This window comes from Oryza glaberrima, chromosome 3 (genome assembly GCF_000147395.1).
Source record: "Oryza glaberrima chromosome 3, OglaRS2, whole genome shotgun sequence".
In the NCBI taxonomy this organism is placed as follows: domain Eukaryota; kingdom Viridiplantae; phylum Streptophyta; class Magnoliopsida; order Poales; family Poaceae; genus Oryza; species Oryza glaberrima.
The window spans coordinates 11,687,759-11,699,503 of record NC_068328.1 but is presented as its reverse complement, the minus strand read 5'-3'; the positions used below and the strand labels follow the sequence as shown (position 1 = coordinate 11,699,503).

At 42.2% G+C, this 11,745-nt stretch overlaps 2 protein-coding genes across 5 annotated transcripts; one reads left to right on the top strand and one right to left on the bottom strand.

The window, feature by feature from the left end:
- Window positions 1–144: 144 nt before the first annotated feature.
- On the top strand, window positions 145–5,174 carry LOC127766776 (uncharacterized). Of its 3 annotated transcripts, none has more exons than XM_052291919.1 (9): window positions 145–330; window positions 754–1,201; window positions 1,736–1,798; window positions 2,392–2,454; window positions 2,631–2,693; window positions 3,255–3,317; window positions 3,428–3,487; window positions 3,813–3,950; window positions 4,309–5,174. In XM_052291919.1, the coding sequence occupies exons 2-9, from the start codon at window positions 794–796 to the stop codon at window positions 4,723–4,725; spliced, it is 1,275 nt and encodes a 424-aa protein (XP_052147879.1). In that variant the 5' UTR covers window positions 145–330; window positions 754–793; the 3' UTR covers window positions 4,726–5,174. The 3 variants fall into 3 exon arrangements, with proteins under 3 accessions (XP_052147879.1, XP_052147878.1, XP_052147877.1); XM_052291918.1 differs by having other exon boundaries at window positions 145–359; XM_052291917.1 differs by having other exon boundaries at window positions 145–359; window positions 751–1,201.
- A 114-nt stretch (window positions 5,175–5,288) lies between these two features.
- On the bottom strand, window positions 5,289–10,268 carry LOC127766773 (probable inactive receptor kinase At5g58300). 2 transcript variants are annotated; one of them, XM_052291914.1, is made up of 3 exons: window positions 10,121–10,268; window positions 6,461–7,807; window positions 5,289–6,281 (listed from the first exon to the last, which is right to left on the bottom strand). In XM_052291914.1, the coding sequence occupies exons 2-3, from the start codon at window positions 7,731–7,733 to the stop codon at window positions 5,650–5,652; spliced, it is 1,905 nt and encodes a 634-aa protein (XP_052147874.1). In that variant the 5' UTR covers window positions 7,734–7,807; window positions 10,121–10,268; the 3' UTR covers window positions 5,289–5,649. The 2 variants fall into 2 exon arrangements, with proteins under 2 accessions (XP_052147874.1, XP_052147875.1); XM_052291915.1 differs by having other exon boundaries at window positions 6,461–7,804; window positions 10,121–10,258.
- Between the last annotated feature and the right edge of the window lie 1,477 nt (window positions 10,269–11,745).

Below are 11,745 nucleotides of genomic sequence, written 5' to 3'. Positions count from 1 at the left end.
TGGGCTGGGCCAAGAAGGCCCAGGCCCATTTTCACGTCACGAGATTCGGACATGCCACGTGTAGCGCGCAGGGGTCGCACCGACCACCGCGCCGGGAAGGGGAAGGCGTGCCGCGTGCCCGGCGCGTGGCCGCCTGCGACAAAGCCACCGGCAGTTACGCCTCCGCGCTCCTCCTTCCCAAGAGACGCAGATCTCCACCCCGCGCTCGCCTCGCTTCCCCCAAAAAGTCTTCTCGTGAGAGCTTTCCCACCCCCCCCCCCCCTCCTCCACCCAACAAATCCCCAGCCTCCCAGATTCGTGGCGGAGGCTGCGGCCTGCGGCTGTTCTAGGGTTAGCTCTCGCTCCGCCGGCATTTCTCGGTATTTTTTCTAACTAGTCTTGTTTAGGGCAGCGCCCCTCCGTAAATTTTTATAGCGGTTGAGTTTTCTGGGTAGATGCTTTGTTGATATAGAATGGACATGGTTCCGGTTGTCTGTAGCGCGTGGATTCCCAGCTAGAATTTCTGGCCTTATGTTGGCGTCAGTTCAATAAAATGGAATGTTTACTTTAATGTGCTTATCGTAGAGATATCAGATACGTTTTAGTTGCAAATGATTTTTTTTATTTATGATTTTGGGAGCTAAAACTGGTGCACAAACTTTTTTTTTGTCAGTAATAGATTGGCTATCCGTCTCTAGAACATGACATTTACCTGATGAAACAGCTAATCTGTTAAATGTGGTTGTAAGTTGATATCTTTTGTTGTATTAGTAGGTAGATAAAGTATTGTAAGGGCTTGGGTTTGCAACCGGAGATGGATGCTAAAAAGAAGAGGAACAAGAAGAAGAAGGGGAACCAAGGGAAGAACACTGGTGATGTAACGTCCAGCACTGCAGAGGCTGCCATTCAGTCCCACAATCATGAGACAGCCCCTAATGACCATCATAATGGCACTGATGCTGATGATGCAATGTCCACTGTTGGAGAGGAAGCTCCTCAGTACCAGAATCATGAGCCAGATCGACAGGCAAATCATGATAGCACAAACACTGATGATGTCATGTCCTCTGTTGGAGAGGGGATTCCATTTCAGAACCTTGACCCTGCCATGACACATGAAAATCACAAAGTCAGTAGTACAGCCCATGCTGATCAGAGGAGTGTTGAGATGTCAGATTCCACCGTGGAGCTTGACATGCACAGACTATATGAAGCAAAGCTTGTAAGTATCTGTAAATTATTAGATTATAAATTTACCGTATTCTTATGCAAAGTTCGTAGCTTACAAAGCTTAGTGGAAGCAGCTTTTCCTACCACTTGAATTGACAGTGTATTTTTTGCATTAGATTCTTTACCGTGCAACAATACATTAGTAGGTTTGACATTAATGCTAAAAGTTGGCAATGTGAATTTTCTTTTGGGAATGCAAAAAAAAGGGTGCTCTGATATCACTTGGGCATGCTTCCATGTTGTTGGATTAGTTTCACGTGCAGCCATAATCACCCATACAGTGAGCAAAGACCATATAGGTGTCATTTTTTCTCCCCCTTGCCCATATTTTTCTCATCATTCCCACCTCTTGTATTCTTAGTCTCCTCCCTGCATTTGTCCGGTTGCATTGCAACCACTTCACTGTTCTTCCTATCACCCATTCTTAGCCACCTACCATGCGCCAATAGTTGAGCTCGTCACTGCCTTACCTGCTGTCATGTTTCTCGATCATGTCATCTTTTAACCTCAGATATTGCCAATGCAGGATAAATTACATGATACGATAAAGAAGTTGGAAGATGAGAAGAGTTTGTGGCATCAAAAAATGGTTTGTATCTGGCTATCGGCACTTGTGGTTGACATACATAGCACTCATTTGTATTTATAGTATATACCATTGCTGTTGGCCAATTGGTCTGAAACATATTTTTGGTACCTTAGTACGATAAAATAACATGTATAGAATTTAAATATCTCCATACCAACCTACTTTCACTTTTTTTCCTAACTACGAGGCATGTCTCGACACCACAAATTTTTATTTGATAATAATTCATGGTCCAACACTCAGTCTTCATGTGCTGATAAACAGAAACGAGAAGATATGTGTGAAACAATGTTAGATTAACTTCTCCGAGTTCTAACAGTTTTATCCTGTGATTTGTGCTTTGCCGAATGAAGCATTTTTGTTTCATCTATTCATTTCCTCAATCAGGCATCTCCATTTGTTGATAATGACATTTGCTGTTTTGCATGTTAAAGACTTAAGTTACAAATTATAATACATGTTTGGTACATTATTTTGTGTCCATATGTTTATATCTTTGGATCAAATGGTTTGTTGCAAAATGTGAACAAATGCTATTTTGGCCATCATAGAAATGTCATGTAAGAAATATTTTCTCATTCTTTTTCCTGCAGAGCTCCATGGAGATTGAGGTTGAAAAGTTGCATAACAAAGTGGATTATCATGCACAGAATGAGGTATGTTTATGCCCTGGAATCCTGGATGCAACCACATGCAATTCATTCAACCAATATAGCTAGAAAAACTACCTTACTCTTCATACCCAAGATTTTCTGCCATGTCACAAAGTGAATGGACAGGTGATATGAATTAAAAATCTAGCTAAAATGTTGTCTTGTGATCCAATCTCTAGGTCCGTTTGGAGGAAAAGCTCAATAATTTACAGTATGGGTATGATGTGCTGATTAAGAAGGAGGTATATATTTATTTATTCTAATGATTTCTTTGCTCGTGTGGGTAGACATACCAGTCCTGCCTATATGCAGGAGTTCTGAATTTTGCAGATTAATTTTAGTTCCAATTTGTGTTTTTATGCCTCTATGAACAACAAATTATGTCGTCTTCACTATGATACTTCACAGCTAAGTCTCACCAAGTATGTCTGGCATTTCATTCATGGCCACAGTTGTGTCCTGTCACACTTCCAAACTTGCCACAAGGGTGGGTAACTAATAATTGTGAAAAAAAGATGTGGCTTCCACACTTCTTTTGCCAAAGTGTGGTCAGAAACAAACATTTCTGATAGTAAGCACCTCTTTCATTTCACTTGATACTATAGAACCCAAAGTGTCTGTATTTTTCTTTTTGTTGTTACATTAACTTCCCCCTGATATTTGAAGTGTCTTAGCCCCTCATGTGGGAACTGGAAGTACGTCAGGCTTAAATCTTGTTATAACTGTTAAACACCGCTGTGCTCCTTTTGTTGTTATCTATTCGTGGCTTCGTCCTGTAAATTTTGTTCTCTGACTTCATTCAGGTAGCTTTGGATAACAAAGTCAGGTCCATAGAGGTCATCAATGATGCCTTAACTCATCAGGAGGTAATGCATGAATCACTTGTTCTCTTACAATTTTTATTTAGTATTTGCAGCAAATGCATCCAAAGCCCTTCCTATCTGTTTTTGGCTGACATGTTGCTCCTTTTCTTCAGACGTCTCTTAAAGAGAGATTAAGTGGACTGGAGGAGACAAATAAAGTACTGCTTGTACAGGTATGAACTACAAATCCAACTATTTGTGTTTTTTTTTCTTTGTAGTTAATGTTTGATATCCCGTTAAGATTCAAGCAAGCAAATGATTAGTTAAATACTAAGATTGATAGGTTGTTGTGTATTATGTAATCTGCAACATGTGGCCAAATATTTGTCCTCTCCAGAAAGGTGTTCAATCATATGTAAAGTTAAAAGTCATGATTTATTCGTGACGATTTTGAATATGTCGGATTTAAAGCTTTGGTGCTTTGGTTTTCATTTGCAGCATTAGACATAGTTCTGCTTATATCATCTGATATTACTATTTAATAACAAAGTCTGGCAGGTGAAGGTGCTGGAGGAAGCTTCAAACAATACTGTTGAGGAAAGCCAGAGGTTGGTAAAAGGTTTTGATGAACTGGCATCAAGATTAGGAGTCTTTGAAGCAAAGTCTGCTCTTACTGAAGCCTCCGTGACTAAAAAGGTAAATGTTATGCAGAACATTCCTTTTTGTCACCTGTGTCCAATTTGGTAGACGCTATACACTCCAGTGGATCTGCCTGGGGAGAAATACCACTTGATATCAGTAGTCTCTTCTCTCTTGTGCATAAAACACTTGTCCTTCCAGATTCTAGTGCATAAGATAGAGACATGATAATTGAGGTCTTTGAAAATAATGTGATGGATTAAACGGATTTGACCAGCACAGTTCTCAATGAGCAGACTGTTGGTTTTGGTAAGAAGTACGAGTCTCCGCATGCAGTGTGACAGAATATCAAATGTCTGGAAACCGCCAGAATTCATATATACTTGTATACAGCGTAATTGTTTTCTGCTTGCAGGGTAATGAACTGATTGTTGATAGAAGTGTAAACAGTTCTGCAGCAATTACTTCTGTGGATAACTATAGTCCAATCAACAGCAGTCCTAGCAACGCCTATGTTAGTAATCATCTAGAAGAAGCTCCAATGCAACTTCCAGAAACAACAATCAATGATGTTTCTTCCGAGGGCCTCATTGACATGAATGCACATCAAAGGTCAAAGCAAGATTTTGATGAACCAAGAACAAGCGAAGAAATTCTGCCAGTTGCATTAGATGATATACAGATTCATGAGGAAGACCCACAACCACCGGTAGCCGATGATGAGGCAGAGGAGGTTCCATTTTCTGATGCTCCAATCGTCGGTGCTCCATTCCGGTTGATTTCATTCGTTGCTAGGTATGTCAGTGGTGCTGATTTGGTGAACCAGAAGTAATTCTCCATTAATGCCATCAAGCAGCTTGAGATCTGTATTTCTTGGAAAGAGGAGTCTTCCTGTTTTGATTCTGCTCACACAGTTATCTCGCTAAGATTGTGAGGATGTATACGATGGATGCACTGAATTCAACAGAGATATGGAACCTCTGTTCAGTTCTTGGTAGTGTGCTCGTGTCACTACCAGTTTTTCTTCCTCCCCTGTCAATTTTTCAGGGGCAGCAGAAGCTCTTGTTCCCCAGTTATAGTGTTATACACACAAGAGGCCTTCCTGACCATGTGGGGTGTACTGACCATATTTATTCTACAGAAACTGAAAATTTTTGGTATTCCAACAGATGTTTAATGCACTGAACAATGACCATGCATCTTGAAGAAAGTTGACCATTTGGATTTGATGTATTGCATTGATTGGATGGTTGCTATACAATGTTGTTTTGTCAAATTGGAACCTTTTGGTGTCCCCGATTTAATGTTTGCCCCTGGTATTGCTGATCTCTGCGGTGCCGCATTGTTGCTCCATTTGTTTGTCCTAGTGTTGGACCTATGGATGTCAACTGTTACTTGGCTTTCTCGTTTGCAATTTTTCATAGCGAAGACAGACAACCGCAAAAACATGAACAGAAAGGAACTAAACTGCCAATCACGTTGTCTCCTCTACCTTGATTTTTCTTTCCCCATAGAAAAAGACTCCCTAGTGACAATTTCTAATGAACGCAAGTTACCAACACCGGAGCACAGCATGTAAATACAGGTCAAGAAGCCAGCAAATCAACTTGCACATCATGCAATGCTTCTACATAGTGCCAGTGCTGAAAGCTTCTGGCTACATTGAAGAGGCCATCACGACCAGCCTTAATTCTAAATGAATTGCTGCAACCTGCAAACATACAAACCAGTAAACCACACAGCAGCTCGTCAGGCATTACGCCGAAGGAGGATTGGATTCCCTGGCATTTTCGTTGGAGGAATCGCGGCTCTCTGAAGCAGACTGCCGGAGCTCCTCGATCATCCTGATCACCTCCGCCATCGTCGGGCGCCGTTCAGGGGACCGCGACGTGCACGCCATTGCGAGCTGGAGCATCTGCACCAGCTCGTCTTCTATGTTCAGGTACTTCATCAGCTCAACGTCGAACACCTCAGCGGTCCACTCCTCCCGGACCACGGAATGCACCCACCTTGGTAGATCCACGACATCGTCCTGTCCTTGCGACTGAAGGGGTGCTTTTCCAGTCAGCATCTCCATGAGGAGAACACCGAAGCTGTAAACATCGGACTTGTGAGTGAATTTCCTGGATTCGAAGGTCTCTGGAGCACGGTAACCGACAACAACCCGGGATGTGCTGATGGGGAAGCTCATCAAGGCACTCAGCCCGTAGTCTGAGACGTAGGGGTTGTGGTCTTGGTCGAGGAGTACATTGGTTGCCTTGATATTGCCATGGGCGAGCTTGGAGCCGCCTTCTGCATGAATGTGTGCTATACCACGCGCTGTTCCAAGTATAATCTTCATCCTGGTATTCCAGTCTAACGGGGTCTTCTCGGCAATACCCTTAATACCTGTTAATCAGAAGTTTGTGAGAAAAATGAGAAATAACTTTTGGTTGCGTGCTTGCATTGCATTTTGTGCTTGTAAATTAGCTTTGATACATCATGGATTGTTAGATTTCTACCTGGAAAAATTGATCAATATCAGAAATCAAATGTAAAGCATTTAGTAGTGAAAGACATAAGCATACCGTGCAACATGGCTGAAAAGCTGCCGGTGGCAACATACTCATAGACGACAAGTTTCTCATCCTTTGAGTAGTAGTAAGCGCGAAGAGGCACAAGGTTTGCATGTTTGCCTACCCTCCCAATTTGCTCCATTTGCTGCTCAAATTCTTTCTTCCCTGCCACGACGTCCTTTAGCCTCTTAACGACCACTATGGTGCCATCCTCAAGTATAGCTTTGTAGGCAGTCCCATAGCTCCCCTTACCAAGGACTTCGGCAGAAGCTCTCAGTAAATCCTCCAAGTCAAAGTTATAACTACATCCATCCAAGAAAACCAATTTGTTCTTCTCGGCCATTTGGACACCGCTACTGACTTGCTCTTTGCGCTTCTCAATCCTTGCATTATCAGTGCCTTTACCATTGTTATCCAATCCATCATCTTTCTTCTCCTTCCTCTTAGAAAAGCACACGACAAATATCGCAGCAGCTAGCAGAAATACAGCAAAGCCCCCAACTGCAGCTGCAATTATAGAGCCAGTACCTACTTTCTTCCCACGATGTGGCAATGCTGATGGTGGTGGTAATGAAGATTCTGGTGAGGATGTTGGTGAAGGAAGAGAACATTCAGCTAGAGGTGGCCCGCACAATCCAGGGTTCCCCAAGAATGAACTGTTTGAGAATATTTGAAGGAAGGGAGGAATTGAGCCATTCAACTCATTGTTGCTCAGATTTAACTGTCTTAAGCTCGGAAGTTTGAGATCAGGGATAGGTCCAGAGAGAGAATTTTTTGACAAGTTCAGGGTAGATAATTGAGTAAGATTTTGCAAACTTGCAGGGATTTGTCCTGCAAAGGAATTGTAGGATAGGTCAATGGTATTAAGGGTTGGAGAGAAAAAAGAAGGCAAATCTCCTGACAGTTCATTATCCTGAAGAAATATGGACTGCAAAGAAGGAAGTGAGGTGATATCAGATGGGATACTTCCAATCAAACGATTAGATCTCAGGCTTAACACTTGGAGGGAGACAAGCCTGCCAAGGGTATTTGGAGGAATTGCACCAATCAGGCCAGCAGCTGGTACCCTAAGGGCAGATATGCGTGATTGGTCCGGCGAGCAAGTTACACCATGCCATGAGCACAAAGAAATGTTTACATCCCAATTGAGTTTGTTCCCACGGTAGACTGCAGAGGCAAAAGCAAGGAGCGCTTGCTTCTCAGAGGCGATGTCTGCCACGGCCAATGAGGTGAAAAGAAGTAACGACAGTAGAACCAAAGAACCTTCAAAAATTTTATAGCCCATAAGAGGTGTCTCTGAATCAACTGGACTAAATGAACAATATCAGCATCTGTTTATATCAGTAACTACCAGTCCTGCTGCAATGAAAATGGAAAACGTCAGTGCTAAAATCATGAAAAGTAACAGTAGAACTGTAAACATAACTCTAATTGTGTCTTTTAACTCATAAACCCTCAAGAGAATATAGCATACGAGCAATCACGACAGATGTGTGTGTGCTGAGTCCAGAAGGAAGCACATTCCATGATCTTCAAATGCAGCTATGCACTTATGCAGACAAGCATGCCTGTGTAGTGGAAGCATAAAGCTGGCAGTTTGCCCCACTAGAGGCTCATGCCAAGAAAAAGACCAAAGCACTTTCAAAAGAAAAAATGACCCATCAAAGCCTAATGATTTAAGAAAACTCTTGTCCAAATTAGTGCAGTCTGCTTTCTTTCATAAAAGAAGCTAAAGAATGCTAGTAAAGGTGTTATCCTGCCAAATAGGTCAGTGCGAATCATTACAAAACATGTAGGGAACCCTGCATGTTTTTCCTCTAGGAGGGCCTAGCAGCCAATCTCTTTACTGAGCCTTGTAACTCACCAAAGAGGTGATTCTGAGATTCTCTATCAGCACAAAGCAGTGTGTAAATCATGGGAATAAAACTACCAATATCTAATCACCACAAGGGACAAGAATTCTACTTCCAAAGAACGGCGCTAGTTTAATTTCAACTAAAATATGCGATTAAAAGTCACCGAAACAAAGCAACTAAAGGAGGGTTAATCTGAAATGATAGGGTCGACGTGTAAAAGACAAAAGGCATCAATAAAGCAGAGAAAGATGAGGCAAGAAGGAAAAATAGAAAAAAAAAACATAAATATTTCAATACTAGCCACATAGATGAGCATATCACATCGTGCACGCTGCACTACTTTCTTGAATGGAACACTAAAGTATGGCAGTATGCTTACCGAGAACTAAATTCAGTCTAGCACATCAACACTAGTTGCTAAGGGGTGTTCAGTTTGGTGCCCACGATTACCACACACAACTTTAGCACTGCTATGGTTTCTTAAGTAGTGTCAGACACTGCACGTTTAGGTCAGCCGTCAGCGTAAGTTTCTTCATAGGACAGCATGCTTAAGCTCGAAATTCAAGCAGTCAGAGACTAACTGCGGCCTTACACTTTTCCATTCTCTAAAAAATGATAATTGCAGCCTTACACAGCTACACACAGTTTTGAGCTAATCATTGATTGAAATCAATCCCATTCTCATTAGGGATAAAAATGTAGCAGCCTTACCACTGCACAAGGCTCTCAGGACCTCCATAGTGCAACAAGTAAGGCAATGGCCACTATAAAGAAAGGCTGCCTGATCAGAGAATACCACTAGACAAAGGTGAAAGGAAAAGCGAAGCAAAGAAAAGGCAAACCTGAACCACTCTAAACAAACTGAAATGTGAACTAGGGGAAGCTAGGGCGCACTGGCAAGGACGGAGATGCTTGCGGGGAGATGAGCCGGAGTGATTGCACATGCCGGTCTTTGCAGCATTGTTTACTGACTACAAGATCTTGGTTGGTGCCCAATTGTTTAATTCCCACTTAAAGCGACCACATTATTTAATTCCGGCGAACAATCGATTACTGGCAAGCCCTTCCAAAACCAATGTTAGGTCATGATTTTGCAAGAGCTCGCGGTTCACATCTTTCTATCCACCTAAAAGCTCATCAAAACCAGTGTCACCGTGCGTATGGCGCTATTCTACCCAAATGGAGTATAAAACCATGGCACTGGCAGTAGACTGGTGGTACCAATCTACCAATACTAGATCCACTATTTTCAGCAGAAACGAGAAATGTAGAAGCTAACAAAAATATCAAACCTAACATATATAAGCCTAATGCTCTTCCTGTCCTTAGGGTTTAAGCAAAAAAGAAAAGTTTTTTTTCCCCTGAGGGATTCTACTCTCTTCCGGTCTTCACTGCTTCCAAACAGTAGCGCGCTGGGAGTTCAGTTAGAAATAGAACCTACTAGACTGAAAGATCAACACAAGGCATTACAGCGGCAATCTAAGAGCATCACACGAAGTTGTGCAGAAAGATTTGTGAGCTGTTACCATAATCGAGTTCAGTAACTGAAGCCTGAAGGTCTAAAATGCGCGAGGCAACGCCAAGAATGCCAAAATTTTCAGGATCTTCAAGTAACCGGGCGGAAACGAACTACACGCAGATATAATCAGGGCGCGGCTACTAACTAATCCGAACAAAGCGGAACGCAAGAACCTCGCGGAGAGAAAACAAACACAAACAGAGCAAAAAAAAAAACAAACAAACACATTTTTGACAGGCGAAAAGCCTCAAAACTCAAAAACACAAAGTGGCGCGAGGGTGGGCGCTGTACCCGTACCTGATCCGGTGGTCGGCGCTGCGACGAACTGATGATTGATTCAGACGGTAGCAATGCTGCGGCGGAGGAGTGGAGGCGGAGTGGAGTGGAGGATGGGCAGCAGGGAGAGGGGAAGCGTTTAAAACGAGGAAACGGAGGGGGGGGGGGGGGGGGGGGGGGGGGAGAAAGAGAGAGCCCGCAGTAAAGCCGTTTTGTTGCGTTCGCGTGGCGTGGGTTCGGGTGCAGGGTGCAGGGCGCTAGAGAGGAGGAGAGAGAAGCGGCACGCTCTTCTCGCTGCCGCCGCGGCGCCCACTTTTATTGCCTGCGGCCACTGATACGTGGGTCCCACCCTACTGCGGGGCCCGCTCGCCTGGTCAAAAGCCCGGAGTAAAAGCGCAACAAACAAACAGCTGTGCTGTACCAGTATTCCACGGTTTCCACCAGTAAAGCATGGTGTTCGATCGGTGTGGTAGATATTTTGGCTTGACACGGTTTAATTTGTTATTGGTTCCCTGTTACGTTATACTCTCTCCGTCCCATAACATAAGGGATTTTGAGTTTTTACTTGTACTGTTTGATCACTCGTCTTATTAAAAAAAATTTAAAATTATTATTTATTTTTTTTACTTACTTTATTATCCAAAGTACTTTAAGCGCAACTTTTCGTTTTTTATATTTGTACAAATTTTTTGAATAAGACGAGTGGTCAAACAATATATGTAAAAACTCAAAATCCCTTATATTATAGGACGGAGGGAGTACTAGCTTAGCTTAGTGTAGTATATCCCCACGTCACAGATTTATTTTTTTTATCAATTTTGTCATACTTTATGACTTACAATTTGTCCACCATACATTTAGGGTTATAGTTGTGTTAAAGTGTAGTTGACAATCAAACACATACATAATCTTTAGAGGAGGTTAATCGCTAGGAAAAAATGATTGAAAAATACGTAAAATGAGATGAGTCATTGTTGTATGATTAATTAAGTAGTAACTATTTTAGACTTGAAAAATAAATTAATGTAATGATTTAAAACAACATTACTATAGATTTTTTTTAAAGTAGTTACTAATTTTTTTTTAAAATAGTTACAAGACAAATATTTTTTTTCCTTTCTGTAACTAACGCTCCCTTAGTATTTACTTATGATTTGTTATAAAACTTTTACCAAGATTAGTTACTATTACTGTATATCTTTGTTCGTAGTATGAATGTTTGATTCGTCGGCAAAGAAATGACGGCAACAGGTATTCATTCATATGTCGCTGTGGCCTGTGGCGAGCACTTTCTTTTCGCTGGGCCTGAATAATGAGTACACTCTCAAGAGATGTTAATGCTCTATTTCTTACTCGCTAAGATTACCAATCATCTGAAAGCTTCAGTGAACAGGGCAAAGAAAGGGGAGTGTGAATCAGTTCACAATTTTGGAGGCGGCAGGAAGGGATCAAAATCAGATAGTGCCACCATGGTCCATCGAACTTTATATGCTGGGGAGGAGCTGTTTGGTTGAATCCGCAGCTCACATCACATCACAAAAAATTTTCCATGCTTTTTTTCTCCTCTCCTTTGCTTCCCTGGTGGCAGATGCCACTGTTCTTTTGTCCTCAGTGGCATCTCAAGCTGGAGACCACACCAGCTGTCA